The sequence below is a fragment of the Tyto alba genome, unplaced genomic scaffold (genome assembly GCF_018691265.1).
Source record: "Tyto alba isolate M040663 unplaced genomic scaffold, T.alba_DEE_v4.0 Super-Scaffold_49, whole genome shotgun sequence".
NCBI lineage: Eukaryota > Metazoa > Chordata > Aves > Strigiformes > Tytonidae > Tyto > Tyto alba.
This window is the reverse complement of record NW_024881325.1, coordinates 3640455-3658264: the sequence shown is the minus strand read 5'-3', so window position 1 is coordinate 3658264 and position 17810 is coordinate 3640455. Positions and strand designations below refer to the sequence as shown.

General features: G+C 41.8%; 1 protein-coding gene across 12 annotated transcripts in view; it reads left to right on the top strand.

Annotated features, from left to right (window-relative positions):
• The window catches only part of WNK2 (WNK lysine deficient protein kinase 2), a 115453-nt gene extending 98628 nt beyond the window's left edge, over positions 1 to 16825 (top strand). For 10 of the 12 annotated variants that reach the window (XM_042806966.1, XM_042806960.1, XM_042806972.1 and 7 more), the window contains one exon: positions 7715 to 9899. In XM_042806966.1, coding sequence (XP_042662900.1) covers positions 7715 to 8065 — 351 coding nt within the window. In that variant the 3' untranslated portion in view covers positions 8066 to 9899. Of the gene's footprint in view, positions 1 to 7714; positions 9900 to 15619 lie in introns of those variants that run through there. The other 2 variants (XM_042806967.1, XM_042806969.1) reach the window with 2 other exon arrangements.
• Positions 16826 to 17810: the final 985 nt, after the last annotated feature.

Below are 17810 nucleotides of genomic sequence, written 5' to 3'. Positions count from 1 at the left end.
TCATGGTTGGATGATTTTTTCCACTAATAATTTTTGCTGGATTCATTTTTTTTTAGAAGACTGGAAATGGAGCCAAAGTAGAGGAAAATAAATTCTTCTTAAAAACAAAGAAATAGTGAAAACAGAAACAGTGAGGGGCTGCTTTGTAATCCCTTAAATAGAAGAAAACTGGATCTGCGTAGTAAACCATTGCCTTTTTGGCATGTAGAAGGGGGGAAAAAAAAAAAAAAACAAAACAAAAAAAAAACAAAACCCACAAAACTTGCATGTAGCAGCAGTAGCTCTGTAGTTATTCATGAGGTGAGACGTGCCAACGCAGGAACCATGCTAACACATCTGCTTTGGTACGTGCTGGTTCTGAATAAGTAGGGTCACTGACTTCACAGGAAAAAGCATTTGCGCAAATTTATTAAGCAAGTTTATGTCAATTCTTAGTTGCCCTAAAGGGACAACATAACAGAGTAAATAATCCTTCGCCATAGTGATGGCTTAACCAGTATAAATCCATTCTGGAGTAACAGTGACATCTACATAAGATCCTATTCGTTCTCCAAAAAAAGTCAAAGGAGGTGTTAGTAAACACAAATTGAAGATTTCTAGAAAGTGATGTTGAGAGGACAGATTTTGTTCTGTTAAGTCACTTCTTTTTCAATGTGCTATTTGCAGCTTGATGTATGTCTTTTGCCCAAGACTCCTGCAGTAGTTTAAAGTATTTGATGGGGGCATTTTGCTCAGTTGTAACTCTGCAACAGAGGGGTTATTTTGCTTATTTAAATCACCCATTAACTTAATTCAGAGTGAATTTTACTTTCTGCAGTCTTGGTGTCTGTTTCAAAGCCTATGGAGAAGGCAGAGTATTGCTGTGAGAGGAACAGGAATGTCCCTGTCTCGGTACACTAATTTTAGAGGGTTTAGTTCTTTCTAGAATATGACAGTTGTTTCAGGGAATTAACAAGGCTGATAAAAATATTTGAGATAATTTACCAAGAGCTCTCAGTTTTGGGATTCCTTGCTCTTCATTTCACATCATTTCTTGTCAGCTAGAGACCTTGCGAGCCCTGCACCATCTTGCCCTGGGTGGGTGATTTTGCGCATAAAGTCCTTGTAGTGCCATGTGGGCTGCAGAAGAGATGCAAAGGTAGATGGCAAATATTCCCTAGCGTGGCTATTGTTGTGGTATTTTGACCATGAAGATGGCACAGCTTGCCATAAATGGTAGAAAATGGGGCAGTAGATATGATTTAAGACTTTTCCAATGGTTGTTTTGGTTGTTGAACATCATTCTGCTGTTTGTACCTTTTGAAATTCACTCCAAAGGGGAAACTGAAGTTAAAGAAGGAGAGGACTTCATGATGTTGGAAGAAAAATAGCCAAAAGAGGATGAAGGAAACTGTGTGAAAGGACCCTTAGTCTGGAGAGCCAGACAAGTGATCCATAACATCAGTGCTTGGAGTGATGAGTTACATGGGGAGATGTTATACCCGCACTGAATCACTGTTGAGTCCACTTTTAAAATGGTATAGAAAAAACACAAAGAAGTAGGGAAATCACATAAAGGATGGAAAAAATAGCTTTCTATTATTCTAGGAGCATATAAGGCTCAGGCTGAGCTTCCTCTGTCCATCTGTTAACATCATCTTTTCATCATCTTTTTAATCAAATACAGAAATGCCTTTTCAAGAAAAGAATAAGGAGCACTAAACACATTTCCAGGCCATCAGAGAAAGTTATAATAAGGTTTTATGTTGGAAATAATAGCTAGATAAATTGGAAACGTGGAGATTCTTATGTCTTTTTTTGACTGCAACAAACTAGCATGGCAGGTTGTCTGATATCTTCAGACTGGGTATTTTGTTTTAAGAGAAGCTATTGTTGGTCCCATGCAGTGATTGGAAATGAGTGGCAGAGGGAGGCAGCATTAATACCTTCACTTCTAAATTGTCTCTGGAGGTTATTGGACAGAAAGATGTCTCAAAGGGTTTTTAAACAGGAATAGGAGTGATGTGAGTTGTCCCATGGTCCTCTGTTAGTTGTAGGTCCCCAGGAATTAGCATGGCACAGAGCTCTTGGATGTGACAGAGGCCACATAGGTGATGAGCATCCTCCTGGGGTGGAAGTCTTGGGCTTCTGTTACACAAGGTATAAAAAAGAAGGCATCAAAAGAAATGGCCCCTTTCTACTCTTGTATTTGTTGGTTTGGTTTGGTTTTGTTTGTTTTTGGTTTTTTTTTTTTTTTTTGATCTCTATGCCAAAGGAAAATTGCAACAAATTCTTATTGGTTAGAGGTAGAGTTATTTTATTTATTTAATTATTTTCTCTTACTGTCCTCTCACTATTATTAATATGCAGGGTAGCTATGTGCTGTCTTTTCTTTCATCCTGGAAATAGGACTAACTTTCCCAAGTTAACTTTTATCTTGAGCTGCTTCTACCACCATTGGCAAATTGTTTGCTGTGTGAATACAGTATATTATTATTGGTACCTATTTTTAACTAAGTGATGACTACTCTTTAAGGTTAGAAATCAGCTTAGAAGAGAAATTGGTGATGTTTTTAATAAGAGTTAGTGGTTTTATTTTCATTCTCTATCAGCAGAAGTATAGAAAGCAATAAAGTAATTGGGATGCAAAGGAAGACTTTACATTCTGCTTTGTTTCTGTGGAAGTTACCTGTCAGTTTGTCTGCAAATAGTGGTTGATACATGTTAGAAGTTTGTGGGGTCGCCTTCAGACATCCAGCTATATCACAGGAGCACTGGTACATTTTTATTTTTTTTTTCAAATAAACATGAAAATACATGTAGATTCTCACCACCAGTAATTTGAAATGTAGTAGGAGATATTAGGAAAGACTGAAGTCAAACTACCTGATAATAGTTATTTCTCTCATGCTCGTCCATGTTGAAGACCTGATGAAATAATCGTTTTTTACAGGTAATTGTGGTTACCACCAGTCAAGGAATATGCTTTGGGAACATGAGCTGCCTTGTGTGTAAAGAGTATTGAATATTATGTAGTTAAAAGCATTATTTGAAGATGCCTGGGAATAAAGGGCTTCCTAAAAATGCTTTCTATTCCTTATACTGTTAGGTAGCTCCATGGGTTTTAAAGAAAAAACTATTACCCCAAAAAAGCTGTAAACGTGTTCCAAGTCCATAATAAGGTTGCTTCTGTGAACATGCAGGTTTGTGTCAGTTGGTGATGTGTGCTGGGGCTTAGACCATCAGTAATAGCTGCACATCTGTTTGTATTGAGTGCATCTTGATTTTAATGAGCTGACTGCCTGGGAAGTAGGTTTTCTGGAGATAGCCACAGACTTGAAAGTGGAGTGAAAGGACTATTAACACCTTTTACTGTGTCTTCCGTCTCTTATTGGATTGGAAGAATAATAAAAGCTAGGATGAATCTGTGTTTGAAGCTATTCAACACTGCCTTCTTGGTCTGAATGTCAGAATAGCTTTCCAGGTACCTGGATGAGCACAAACACAAATCTTCAGTAGCACCTAGTAACTGGGGTTTCAGCAAACTGGAAAAAGGTGATAAAGAAGATGTATTAGCATCCTTGCCCTGCTCATGTTGGCAGCCAGCTCTAACCTTGTCCTGTGACTCAGTTTTGTTTCAGTGGTAGTTGGACCATACAGAAGTAAAACAGTAATGCTAATAATGTAGCCATCAAGATGTAGCTGGGAGAAAAATAATCTAAATTCTGCACTTTTAGAATGAGTTGTGATAGTTACAGTCAGCTTTTATGTCAGAATTACCTAGTTTCATCTGTTCTAATATAAAAATATGAATATTTATTATAAGCGAAACACAACTCTTAGCTATATAATTTCACAGTACCATAGCTATGAATGTTGCTAAAGTGGCACTTCAGAGCTTGCTTGGTAAAGCATGAGAACAAGGTAGAGATTTAAAAGTCCAAAGAACAGATTTTTTTTTTTTTTTTTTTTTTTCCTAAACTATCATAGCCTTTGTCCAGTGGGGTTTGTTTCATTTTACATGTGTTTTTGTATATGTTCTTCTTTGTGTATATATTTTTCTTGTTTTCTAAATGAGTATGTTATTTGGGTGATTATTTGGGGGAACGGGAATGAATGGCAGCAAGGGAAAGACTAGCAGCAGAAGACAGGCATTTGGGGAAGCAGGAGCAAGAGGTGGCTCTTACCTGGCAGGGACTTGTACAAGCCCTCAGGGCAGAGGTTAATTAGTACAAAGAGAGTTTGACAAACGAAGGAGACAGTGTGAGCAGATATATGAAGGCAGCAGACAGAGATGCTGCCATAGTTCGTTCATTCAGTAAGTATATTGCTTCTACAGCAGGGGCTAATTGAGATGCAGAGGGAAGGAGGAGGGAAATTTCACTTCCCATATCACACAGGATATGTTTTAGGATGTCAACCCAGTCTGCCTTCCGAAAAAAAAAAAAAAAAAATACGTATTAAATGTCTCTGGCAGACAGACTTTTTTACATGGTGATGACAGATGTAAATTTTGCAGTGCATTTGTTAAATTCATTAAGTTTGAGATTGTCTACCTCATCAGCTTGCTTAAGGCCAGGGCAGCTGACTTGATTAGGCTCTAGACAGGCAGCAGAACAAACAGAAGTAAATTAATACTGTAATACTAAAAATGAAATAAAGCTATCTGTAGTTGGATAAATCATATAATCAGTCTCATTCCTCATTACTAGTGTTGCATTGTCTAAAACTGAATTAGGAAAAGACCACTTCTGCTTTACACTCCATCAGGAGGATCAGAGTATTTTAAATAAATCCCAAACACTCGTCCTATACAACTGCAGGCTATGCCTATAAAGACCTTTTGTTTTTCAGTGATCTCTCTACACTGACTTGAGCTGGATACAGGAGTCTGATATTGTACCACTTGCTTTCAATTACCAAGATAACTTCAGTATCACTGAAAACAGGTAGAGCTCATATCTCCAAGCTGTGGGTAGAATACCAAAGCCCCAGAGATGTTCTGGAAGCTGAAGCCTCGTCACTGCTATGATAGTGTGCTGTACTTGGTGCACATTTTGCAACCAACAGCTCGGGCCAGAACCGGCACCTTTTGAACAAACTTGCAAAAATGACAAGGGGAGAGGTCACCTGGGCGAGCAGGGAGCTAGAGATAGCAAATGTGCCTTTTCAGCACAGAATTGGCCAGCTCATGAATGATGGGAGAACTTGTGGGTTCACAGCTTCACCTGTGAGCTTCAGCCCCCCAGCAGCTGTAGGGCTTGTGCTCAGGGGTGTGAAATACCCTTAGCACTGACAAGGCACCTGGCTGTGCCCTGCATCCCAGGAGCTTCCTTCTCTGTGCCTCCATTAAAATACCAGCCTGATTGATTGAAATGCTGAGCTAGTTCTGTTTACAGCTGTGACTTTGACCTCAGTGTAGGTATGCACCTTGTCCATCACTCTGTGAACGTCCGTCTGCTTCCCTTTGAATTTTATGAAAAACTGACGTGTAGTCTCATGACTTTCCTAGAGCCAGGAAATCCCTTGTTCCTTGTGCTGTTTTGAGAGTTCCTCTGGTACACATTGGTTTTGATGTTTCAGTTGGCATCTACATGCAGGAAGAAATGGGTTGTATTTGCCTCCACTGGTGTTGGGTTGTAATAGCGGGTTAAAAGATGATGGTTAAAAAATGGCTTTGACCGAGAGATTTCTATACAGGGGAAGATGCAAAAGCTGTATGTCTTGTTGCCTCTTAAAGTGTGTGTTTTGCTCCTCTGAAGCATGCAACAAAGGTAGAGAAAGTGACATTAAATTATTAATGTGCATTTGTGACTACATGAGCAGGTTTTAATAAGTATGTGTAATGGTTGGTTTTGGAGCATGATGCAGTTTTATTCCCAGTTGCGTATACGTAGCATTAAATACAGGTGTTGCTTTACTGATTAATTTAGCTGAGAATGAAAAAGTCAAGAAACATGAAACGGGTAGTGGTAGATTTCTCAGTATTTTAAAAGAACTAAAAATAAACTTTTTCAAGTTAGAGTTTATAAAAAGGACCACTTGCTAAAATTTCACATTTTCAATGCTACTGTATATAATCTGTTGCTTGTATAAGAAATTACATATTTTGGTTAGGTGTGTTTATGGGTGTCCGTTGTCATCCGCTCCCAGTTGCCTAGTTTGGTGGAAGCCTTCTTTCTGAGGATGTTAAAACAAGTGTCTAATATTAGCTTAAAGAAGTCTTCAGGTCTTAAATATGTCCTCGATTCCTCTGTTTATTGTTCTTTGGTGTCTGCTGTTAATTTTGGTGGATTTTAATACATTAATAATGTTAAATTCCTTATACCGAAGGAGCTGTTTCTCTTAGTTCGATGTTCACCATCAGATTCAGGTTTCATATTAGAACTGGAGACAGTAAAATGAAGAAGAAAGTCAGATATTTCTGTATTTTTCTAAAATTTGCTTTGGAGCACAGGTTATTGCCCCAAAACAGTAAATCCTAGAGTGATGTTGCCATTTTTGTTTTTTATTGAGAAGAGATACTACAATCAGAAACACAGATTAAGTGTTCCACACAGTCTTATATGTATATTCATTTTTTCCCCACTGAAATTTCACCTTCATACCAATTTTATCAATTTAATGTGAAATATCAAATTAATGGGAGGTTCCAAGACTTAAATAATACCCTTTATTTCTTATGCCATGAATAGGTGCTGGTTTGGTGGGAACCACAGCGGGGAGTTGTAAATTCTTTGAAATTCAAAACATAATAAATGCTGCAAATGCCATCCACAGTTAGAGCAGGTAGCATTTGGGGTGACAGTTATTTCCGTGGCATTGCACATGATGGAGCGTATCATTTGGGAAGCTCTGTCATCCCTGTATTTAGGAAGGAGAGCTCTTATCTCTGCCCCTCGCATGCTAAAACTGAATAACTGAAGTGGGTGTTAATAGAATTTTTTAAAAATAGCTGGAATTGATTCTGGCAGCCCCCGAGGCAGGAGCAGCTCCTGCTCTGTCCTTGCTGCTTTACCTTGCCCGGTCTCAATCGCCATCAGCGCTGGGTATTTAACAGCTGTGGCAGAGAGCCTTCTGTTCTTTGCTACCATTAGTTCAGTGAGGCTGGATGAAACAACTTCTTATAGAAATATGTGCCAGAATTTTTAAAATGTGTTCTGAGGATGGCTGTAAGAATACAAGATTTGGAGTAATTCTGCATTTAGTTTAATATTTGCTTTTATGCACAAGACTGAGTATAAAAGATACTTGAGTTCCTTTGGACATTAGAGACTTTTTTTCCCTGGCCTTGTGGCATTCAGTTCTCACTTGTAGAGTGATGCTTCCTGCCTCCTTAAATAGTAAGATTATATTCAGACAGCTTTCTCTCTCCTCCTCCCTGTATCAACCTTTCCTATTAATTTCCAATTTTTTTTTTTTGTCTTTAAAATCCCCAAACAACCAAACAAAACAATTAAAAGAAACAAACCAACCCACCCCCCCAAGCTCCAAGGATGCCATGCCACCCCTGCGCTCGCCTGGCCCCGGGCCGAGCGCCCAGGTGCAGGGCAGGGATGCTGCTGGGGGCTGCGGCGGCGGCTGTGCCGCTGCAGGATGCAGCACACACACACACACACACACACACACACACACACACACACACACACGTGTGTCGTGGCACGCCAGCGCTGCCTGCAGCAGGTTGGGAAAGAGGAGCTTAATAGCAACGCTTTTTGTATTTTTCTTTTCATAGGTTAATTCAGTAAGAACGGGATTGGGGAAAAAGTGCGTTGTTCCAGTGTCTTGCCCCATGCCCGCTGCATTAGCTCCTGGAGCTTCACCGTCCCCACCAGTGCCTATGCCAGGGCCTGCCCTCTCGGGCACAGTGACACCTTATGCGATGCCTCTGTGGCAGTACGGAGGAGTGTTCCCTGCGCCCGTTTACGGAGTGCGGTGGCCAGGGCCGGCCACACAGCCCGGGGTTGTTGGGGCTCCCAGCCTCGCACGGTTCTCGCCTCTGGGCAAAACCTGCTTACAGATGTACCCGGTGCCGCTGCAGCGGCCTGCTGCCGAGCCGCCCGGCCCGCACCTGCGGATGACGTAGCTCGGCCGCCTCGCCGTAGGTAACGATGACTGTGGCGTTGTCACACGGAGTGTTTGATCTGTAGATGCCATAGATGTTGGATGAGGCAGGGGTCTGGGTCAGGCCCGCTAGCATCCACAGCCATACACTGCATCCAGCAATCACTGTGAAATGGTTTCACACAAGGTAGTTCGTTTGTTCTGGCAATACTTGCTTATATGTCATTGCTGAAGACACTTTATTATGTTGTGTTCTGATGTTTTACACTTGCGATCCTTAAAGTCGATGTACTTGAATTGATGACTAGAAAATTGTACTAACCCCTGCAGGAGTACAGTGCCTTGAATTTCAGCTTTTCAGTTCCAGCTGGAAAGAGATGTAAAATTATTTGAAAGGTGTATTTTATTTATAATCTGCTTGGGAGTTGAAGTTCTTTTTATCTGCAAAGATATTGAAGGTTTACAGTCGACGTTCTTCATCAGTTTCATTCTGCTGTAAATGCTTTTATTTTGATCCATGGGTAGGATTTTCTTTTCTGAAGCTGTTAAAAATAAATGTGAGGTTTGTTTGAGATGCTGATCAAAAAATTGTTTGTGTTTGTACAAGGAGTAGTGAAATGTACATTTTAAAATAGGAGCATTTACAGTGTGATCCAAGTGAGTTGTATATAAGGACAAGTAATAGCTTCGGGCAGTGCAATTCATTCTCTTCCCCAGTCTTTGGTAAAGCTGCTGTAGACAGCAACTTATTTCTCTAACAGACTGGCAAATACTGTTTTCCTCTGGATCAGCAACAAATCAGATTACATTTTTTTTTTTTTTCCTCTTACTGGGCTTTCATAATTTAGTTAAATTATGAATTCATGCATGCTTCATAAGTGAAGAAATCTAACTGAAGTCTTGACTGTAGGAGAACATATATCTCCAGATTACTGTAATTGCTGTGTAAGTACAGTACTTGCATGTATTCTGGCTTCAGTTCGGCCACCAAAGTGAAGAATGGTGTTTTGCCACTGACGTGCTAGCAGTATTCACACTAAAATGGAATAAAAATGTGAAGCTATTCTTTTTCATATCTGATACTTCAGCTTTGGAGTCTCACCCTCTTTTGTTTGAAAATTTTTTTTTTTTTTTCCAGTTTTAATTAAGTTTGCACTCTAGCTGGCATGGACACCTCTCTCCTGTTTGAAAGTTGCTTTTTGCCTGTTTGCTTGTGCATAAAGTCTCCACCTGCACCTCTCAGTCTAAAGGCACAAGATAACCACTAAAACTGATTTGCTAATGGTAAGTCTTCTTTCCCTCGAAAGCACTAAGGGGAGAGCATTACGGGCACAGGTCACGAGCCTTGCGGGCACATCTGAAGGCACGTTGCTCTGTATCTCTACCGTGATGACATTTTATACTGTCTGCTGAAGGACAGAGATGTCTTGTGCTGCCAAGCTGTGAACTGTATAGTTCTGTTGTACTTTGAGCATTATATCTGTCTAAATTATTTTATTTGTACCCTTTGAATATATTATTCCATCAATTCAGTTAGAATTGAATTTTATAGACAATTTTGCAGAGTCTTCTGCCTGGGCAAAATACTTACTGTAGTAAGAGATTTCTGTTCTCTGTAACATGTATCTTTAATTTGTTTGGGTTTTTTAGAATCATGTCTGTATGCTTCATGAGCAAACATGGAAAATATGTTCTCACACCAGTTTCCCTTCGGCTTGCACTGAACCTTACAGTTTATGTCGCTATTGCCTGTTGTATAGTCCATCCCTTGTATACTGACAAAGTCAGTGGCACTAAAAACCCTGAGAAATTGTAAAGATTAAAAAGAATAAAAATAAACATTTTGTGCTTGAAAATTGTGTGAAAAACCCAGTGTTTTTCTAAAACTTAGAACTGTCTATTCCCAGCTGTTCCGGGTAACTCTGCATTTGTTTTCCAGACTCTTATCCATTGACTTGTGTAGAAGGAGCAGATGTGATGCCTCCACTGCTGCTCAGATTCTGCCCATAACTGGCATGTCCCTCCTCTTGGCAGCTGTAGAAGTGAAACAGTGCTCCAGAAGTCACATAGTGCCACCTCGCAGGTTACGTTGCTTGAAATCCCCTGCCCGCTGCAGTGTTTCTGCCGTTCCGTTGCTGCAGAGCAGACGAGACTGGACTTTAAATGAGTTCCTTTAAGCAGCCGGTATCTTCAGTACTGCTGGTGGTACACATGAGGATGCTAGAGTTTGGTAGGTGGTGAGGGAGGCACGTGGACTGTGTCTCTCCTACGCTGAAAAGTGTTAGGGAAGCCCTTTTAATTTTATCCTGGCATCATTTAAATGCGAAGAAGCAAGGATGTGAAGTTTGGCCCCGCTACAAGCACCTTCTTGGCGGTTGCCGTCACTGGCGTAGGCTGCAGGACGAATTAGGAAAGGATGTGCAGGAAGAGGTTTGAAACTCCTGCTTCTGTCTTCCTGTGCATCCGGCCTGTGTGGCTTTGCTGTATGTGATGCATACGTTTGAAAGTCTGCGGTCCGTGCGGCAGCTCGCTGGGAGTCATCCATCCTCTCCCAGGCTGGCAGCGGCACTGCATGCGCCACGTGCCTGGGCCGGGGAAGGGCAGCCTGTGCGAGTGGTGCTTAACTGCAGCTTCCAAGTTTCTAGTGGGTGTGTTCCGAACTACTGCTTCGTTAGCTGGTATTAGAACCAAATAATGGCTCAAAGGTTGATGTTTGTATTTCGCCACTCATGATTTTCATCTTCTGATAGCCATCTTGGCTGCAATTCTTCTGACTGTTAACTTCAAGCTATGTTCTGTTGCCCTCTATCATGTCAAAGGGTGCTTTGACCCTTGGTGGCAATTAAGCAAATGACATGAGATTAAATAAATGGAACAACTTGGTGAGTGGAGTGAGACGGACCTGGGTGGTCTGTGCTGCACCATTAGAGGTGGGGGGGGGGGTCTGTACCCAAAAAGACATTCCCCTGCAGATCCCAGAACTAAACTAATTTTATTCCTGACTGGATATTGGTTTTATGCGCAGCAAACTGGACAAATCACTAAGTTTAGAATTCCTCGCCTCGCCAGTTGCAGGCCTGCAGCTGTGTCCTGTAGCTCTTCCAGCTCTTGACATTCCCAGTGCTGCTCTGCAAAGACACATGCAAAGTCACTATGGATCCTCAGCTTCAAATATGAGGTTTTGATGAGGGAGTTCACAGATCCCCCGATTTTCAATCGTTTAGAAGTTACAGAGACTTCATACAAATATTGAAAGAATGTTTTAGACTGCCGAGTCATGCACACAGGAGTTTGGAAATGCCAAATTACGTTTGCCCATATGCCATTAATCTGGCTTTCTGGTTGCTGTGCATCGTGATGGAGTTATCTAAATGCATAATCACATCCTGTTTTCCCACTGCATTCCTGGCTTGCTTGGAGTGGGGCTGGGGGAGGGAAGAGAGCTGCTGCTGCTGTCGCTGCTTGTCTGCTGCAGGGATGCAAAGTGGGGAACCGGAGATGGCAGGGAGAAACACTTGAGCAGTTTATGGGTCTTCTGCAAATCTTGATTCAACCTCCCTGACACAGATTTTATTCAAAAGAATGATGTAAATTTGGCCCTTGCAGTTTCTTTGCATGTTTAACTCTGGTCTTCATTCCACAACTTTAAAGAGGAAATACTACTTAACTGCTACTTTACACCTACCTCCAAAGTGCTCCCTTTTGTTGTCTACTGTATACCTTATTTTTCTCCGAAATATTTGACATTGACTGGTATCAAAGGCAAGATGAGGGTGTGAGTGGGCCAAATGGGGTAGCCTCTTTGCTTCTACAGAGATATTTGTGTTTGGGAACAGGGTGCTAAATGGCAGTATTTCTGAAATGAACTTTGTAATCAAGTTGTAAGCTTTGCCATTTGGTATTTGTGGAAGGATATCACTAATACTTTTTAATCAATCGTTAGTTTAACTTCGCTTTGTCAATACTTGCTCTTCAAGCGTTTTCTTTTTTTGTGGTCCCAGTGTACTATTTTCAATTCTGAGAGCATTCAGAATTTTTCCAAACAAGCCTTGTGGACTTAGTACTTGGTGGGTCCATGTTGGTGCTGTTCAGTGAGCACATGTTTGAGTAGGAAAAACATCCGTCCTCCTACATTCTTTGGAAGTTGGCTTTGTAGAGTTGTAATCCGAAGTCTCCGATTATGTGACCTCAGCATTGCTTTCCCTGTGCCCCCCTAATTAAGCAAAGGGTTCAAGTCTTTTTAAGATTGTCTCTGGTGTTAGTTAGTATGGCAAAAACCTACATAGTTTTCTGCCCTGCTGCCAACTAGCCCCCACCTGAGTTTTCAATAGATGCTGTTGAAAGTGTTGGCTTGGAGACAGAAGTCACAAATTAAATAGTTCATGACTGGGTTTAATACCTTAGTAAGGTTCCTCTGTGGTTCCTTGTCTGCCTTTTTGAGCCTCCAATTTCTGGTGATGTCTGTGGAGAAGGATGTCAATGCTGGAGAGGTATATGGATTCCGAATGTGAGCAAGGTCTCTGCAGAGTACACGAGCAGGGAGTTCACGTGCTATTTGTTACCACAGATGGATGAATAGCTTACTATGGGGTTGAATTGATAAAACAGCAAAACCATAATCGCGTGGAATTTCTCACTATGGTTATTTGACTGAATCCTTGAGGAGCATTTCTGTGATTTTTCAGTGTTGGGCTGTGGTTTGGCTGGCACTTAGGCAAGCTGAGCTTCAGCTGAGTATTTGGGCCAGCTGTCTGGTGTGCTGATCCACGTGGCGTTTATTCTGAAGGAACCTGGTAAACACAATTATTTTTCTGTCTATATACTCCTGAAATGAACCATTGATCAGATGGGAATTGTGTTGTGACTTATACACATCAGTGACTTTTGAATTGCTTTTCCGGGTAGGTCTGTTTGTGGAGCCATCTCTGCAGGTGCAGCACAAGGGTGATGTTTCAGCCCTGACTGTCCTGGTTCTTTTATTGATGCAGATAAGCTCTAGAAGCGCAACATAATGAAATGGATTTTGGGAGCTGTCAGGTTACAAATTCTGCATTATGAATTTGTTGCTCAGAGGAACTTGGATGCTGATGCTGATGTTAGATGTGTCAGTAAACAGATTACTTATAACTGATTCATCTGAAAGTCAAGTTTACACCAGGAGGCAGCAACTTTTGTAAATCGTGTGGTCTTTTCTGCTCTTTTTTCAGTGATAGTTGTAGCATACTATCAAGATTGTTGCTATATACACTTGGATCTATATTTGACTATGAAACTTCTCCCTTGAAATAACTTTCATGTGAAGAGTTTAGAGGCTATGTAATTCAAGCCTTCAGTCTTACATGCAAAGCCTCATTAAGCTTTCGATTTTGCTTGATAAGTGTGGAGAAGCTATTCATAGAAGACGATCTACTATTTTGATAAAGTATCTGTTATAACAGTGAAATTCTTGTGACAAGTTCTTGGTTTTTCAAAGTCTGGTGAGCAAGGGAAGTTTGGATTAATTTCTTTTCACGTAGTGCCACTGGATAGATTCACAGCATATATTTAGTGTGTTGTTGTATATGCACATTAACAAGGCAGAAGGAAAAGTTAGGATGGTATTTTTTCCCCTTGGAAAGGAGCAGATCCCCACACTTTGCCTCTACATTATTAAGCTATGCAACTACGACACCATTGCTCTTGGGGAGCTTCAGGTGACAGGATGAGCATGGTGAGAGTCTCTTGAGCCACTCTTCTGGAGGCTTTGTGTCTGTCGTAGTTTTTCTGAGATATTCAGGGCTTTGACACCTTGTAAAAACCTAGGAAACTTAAGAAGAAATAACCAGCTTCCAGTCCTTCTCAAATAGGTGTTCTTTAGGTATGACATAAAATACCCTAAAAAAGTATATACTTGTGAGTTGTTGTAAACTTCCTCAGCATTCAGTTTTTGTTTATCAGGCTAAATAGACTCTATCTAGTATCTTTCTCACTGTTAGTAGCTACAAGATTTGCAGTCACTGCCTTATTCCCATAGTTCTCCCCAACAATTTTGAGTGTAACTGAGTTCGCTAATCTCTTCAGTGCTGTTGTCCTTACAGTCTTTGATTGAAAGTTCAGACAGACTTCAGAGTAAGAAGTCAAGATGTTGTCCTTGGGATGTGGGGGTAATCATTTGCAAGGATTTATGAAGAGCCAGGCACCCTGGGGAGCTTGCTCTGGTCTTGGCTTTACGGTGATCCATGGAGTAACCCCAGGGGTCAGGCCCCACTGCTGTCTTAAGGCTTTTCCCTGCTACCTGGAGATAGTTAATTTTGTCTTGTTTTCCTCGATGAACTTCTGTGCCAAATGCTGGTTATCAATAGTGAGCAGATGTTGAGAACAGTGGTGGATTCAGGTGAATCTGTAGAACTGATGTTGATCAGATGCTCGTGGAGGAATTACGATGAAGATGTGATTTTTTTTTTTTTTTTTACATCCTTTAAAAGTGATTTTCCCTACGAGCAGGCAGAGCAAGAAATATGGGAGGGAGAAAATTAGGACTGCATTTAATAAAAGGAAAGCCTAACACATGGAGACCCACCATAAGCTATGCCAGACACAGATGACATCTGTTTGCACACTGAGCTTTCCCTGATGTCCCTTGCCCTCCCTGCTGTTCTAAAAAACTCACAGCATTTTTTTTTTTCTGAAAACATCTAGCAGACTGTGTATGCTATATAAAATCCATATATGCTTGCAGCTCCGATAACGGCATGCATGTTTCCGTGCCATAGAGTGAAGGGCTTCGGTGCATGTCACTGTGAGCATGTCACCAGCAGCTGATGCGTACAGGTGCGGCATGTACTGTGGAATGCGGGGGACGCATGGTGGCACCTTGTGTTGCTGCTGCTTCGGCCTTGTGCGGTGTTCCCAGCACCCTCGTTGCATTTTGTTCTGGTTCTGTCATTGCAAACCCTTGGCATCTCCTTACCCTTTCATGCCCGGCCAGCCATATCGCCCTGAGAAGGGTGGTGGAGGCTGACGGATCTGATCCCCACTGGCGTGGGATATGGCATCCCCGCTTCCCAGGTGGGAGAAGGATCTCAGCCTTGGCTCCGTTTCCTTCAGTCGAGGGAAGGTCAGGCTGTGCTGCCGAGCCTGCAGGGACCGGAGCCGGTGCCCATGACTTGCCCTAGCCATCCCACCATCCCTTCAGCAGCCACGCAGCACAGCATCCCTCTCCCCTTCTCACTCAGCAGCAGAGACTGAGACACGCACTGGGCATCTTTTCTGGCTTTCACTATTCCTGCCTCCTATGAGACTAGCTCTTTCCCCATGGGAACCGGGACTCTGTTCTGAGTGACCCCACAAGGTGCTTGGGTTCTGCCACCAACATAAATATGTTTGTGCTTCTAGCTATCAGTACGACACAGGTGATGTGTTAACAGAGGATTTCAGTTTCTGTTTCCTTGCAGTACCCAAAACACACGCAGCATCTGGCACTCTCTGGCAGAAAGATCTTCCGCGCGCTCTGGGTCTGCAACTTCATGGGGCCCTTTTGGGTTTTGCTTGGGTTTTCCTATATGTCAAATCCATATATGGATATTTTTCTTTTTAGATTCTGAAAATGAGATCGTCAGCGACTGACACGTGGCCCCCTCAGCTACAGTGCCAAGCGCGAGGCCCTGCCATGGCTAAGGAGGAGGAAGAGGAAGATGGGAAGTGATTTATCATGTGTGAGAAATTCTATGCCGTTCTGGTCCATTCGACACAATTTTGTAACTTCTTTCTAATCATTTTTTTATTTATAGTTGGAAATACAAAAATGTTATGCAAAAAAATAAAGGAGAATTATTTTGGGGGAAAAGAATTTTGTTCCAAATTGTTCCCTTCTGTTGTGAGCCAGGTTCCCATGAGCAGCGGCTAGAGAAGAGGGAGGAGGAGGAGGAGGCACTCCTTCAAATACTTTTTGTTTCACACAGTTAATTGTAATTTAAGTAATTTTCCAAAAGATAAGCTAGGCACACACGTTCAGATTCTAGTACAAAGAAGATAAGTTCCAATTCCATTTAAATTTCTCACAGTTCTTTTGTAAAGATAATGCTCTCTTAAATCTGCTTAAATCAAGTAAAGACACCTACAGAAGCTTCACTGGAGAACAAGTTTGTACTTGTCACTTCCCTTTGTACCTCTTTCTTTTTCTTATAGACCGTCCACATTTTCTTGCCAGAGTTATACACAGTTCTCGAGTCACTTCTAATTTTAAATGTAAGACTAAAATCCTTCCAGAGATGAGTCAGTAATTGGAGCAATTTTTAAAAGACTTCAAAGTGCCTTCAACAAGCTAAAATTATGTAGTGGGAGATTTCTTCTTCTTGATTCACTAACGATGGGTTTCAGCTGTCTCCTGGGTTGAGGTGATGTACAAAGTAGTTTGTAGCAATAATCTCATGATCAATCATTTATTATAAAGGACTACTCAAGTTTGTTGTTTTTTTTTTAAGAAAGATGGAGTTTAGCACTGTTCCTAAGGAGTGGGAAAGAGTGCTGCTCTTACTGGTACATTTGGGCCCCAAACTCTTCTGACTTTCTGCTGCTGTGCTGTGCACCCAAGGACCTCAGTTGCTTCCCCCTTAGTTCCAGACCATGATGTTCTGACCTTTTCACTCTTGTTTTTGATGCCAGAGAACTAGGAGTTTCTATTTGCCCATAAGCCTTTTGGTACCATCCTTTCTCGCAGCTGGAGCCTGGCGTATTGTTTTGTTGTTATCTGCCATGTCTGTCTCTTCCAAATCTCAGTTCTAAATAATAAATCTTATTTTGATGCCATTGTTCCCTATTTCCTTTCCACCTTGGCTTCTCTTGCCTGTGAACAAGGGTGATGAGAGTGCAGGTGGATTTAGATGCACTGCTGAAGCTCAAGAGCCCTGAAGCAAAGAAACATTCAAACACTTTGTAAATTCAGAGTTTTGAAGCCCTGGGGCCAAAATACGTATGTATATATTTGTGTTAACTTTGTGCCTCTCTGGGGTGCCTCCTCTCCTATCCCCCCACCTAAGGAAATGAGGCGGATCTCCTGCATGAGAGCAGGGGCTAGATAAGTGATAAAGGCTGTCGGTGAATTGTTGCTTACCCTGGGCTTTTCTGCTTGTAGGAGGGAGCAGATCTGTCCTGGGTGGGAGATGTGGGGTCCAACTGCACACTACACCTTTCATTTTATTTTTTTGGTTGCTGTCATCTTTCCTTTGGCTGTGACTATGCCTCCCTCACCCACTAGTCCTTCATGCTGCCACCAGCATTGCCAGCACACTGGGTATGGGGGACCAAGGGTGTCACGTCCCTGAAGTGCTTCTCCAGGGATAAGTTACTATTCCAGTGATCATGGCAACAGAACACTGTGCCCTCACCTGAGATTTTTATTCCCTAAAAGTTTAAAAGGCTGCTTTCTCCAGGAAAATCCCTTGCTGGGTCTCCTGAAGTCCAGGTTGCCTTCAGCACGGCCAGCCTTCATCAGTTTTTCCGATGCCTGACCCTCTTCGCTCCTCCGGCTGACCCTTGGGCTCCTATGTGGCCCTGGCTATGGCTGTATGAAGCCAATGAGCCTCTGTCTCCAGATAAGTATTTTGAAAATAATCTAGTAATATTCAGATTAAGTATTAGTGTTAGGATTAAAGATCAGGAGTTGAGATTGTGGCAAATCCTAGATGGCAGTTGCTTCCCACCTCTGCTAACCCTGCCAAGCATTAGATAATCTCTTCTGCAAAAGGCTGATCTGTTTTGGGGTGTACTGCTTGTATTGCAGTTTGAAA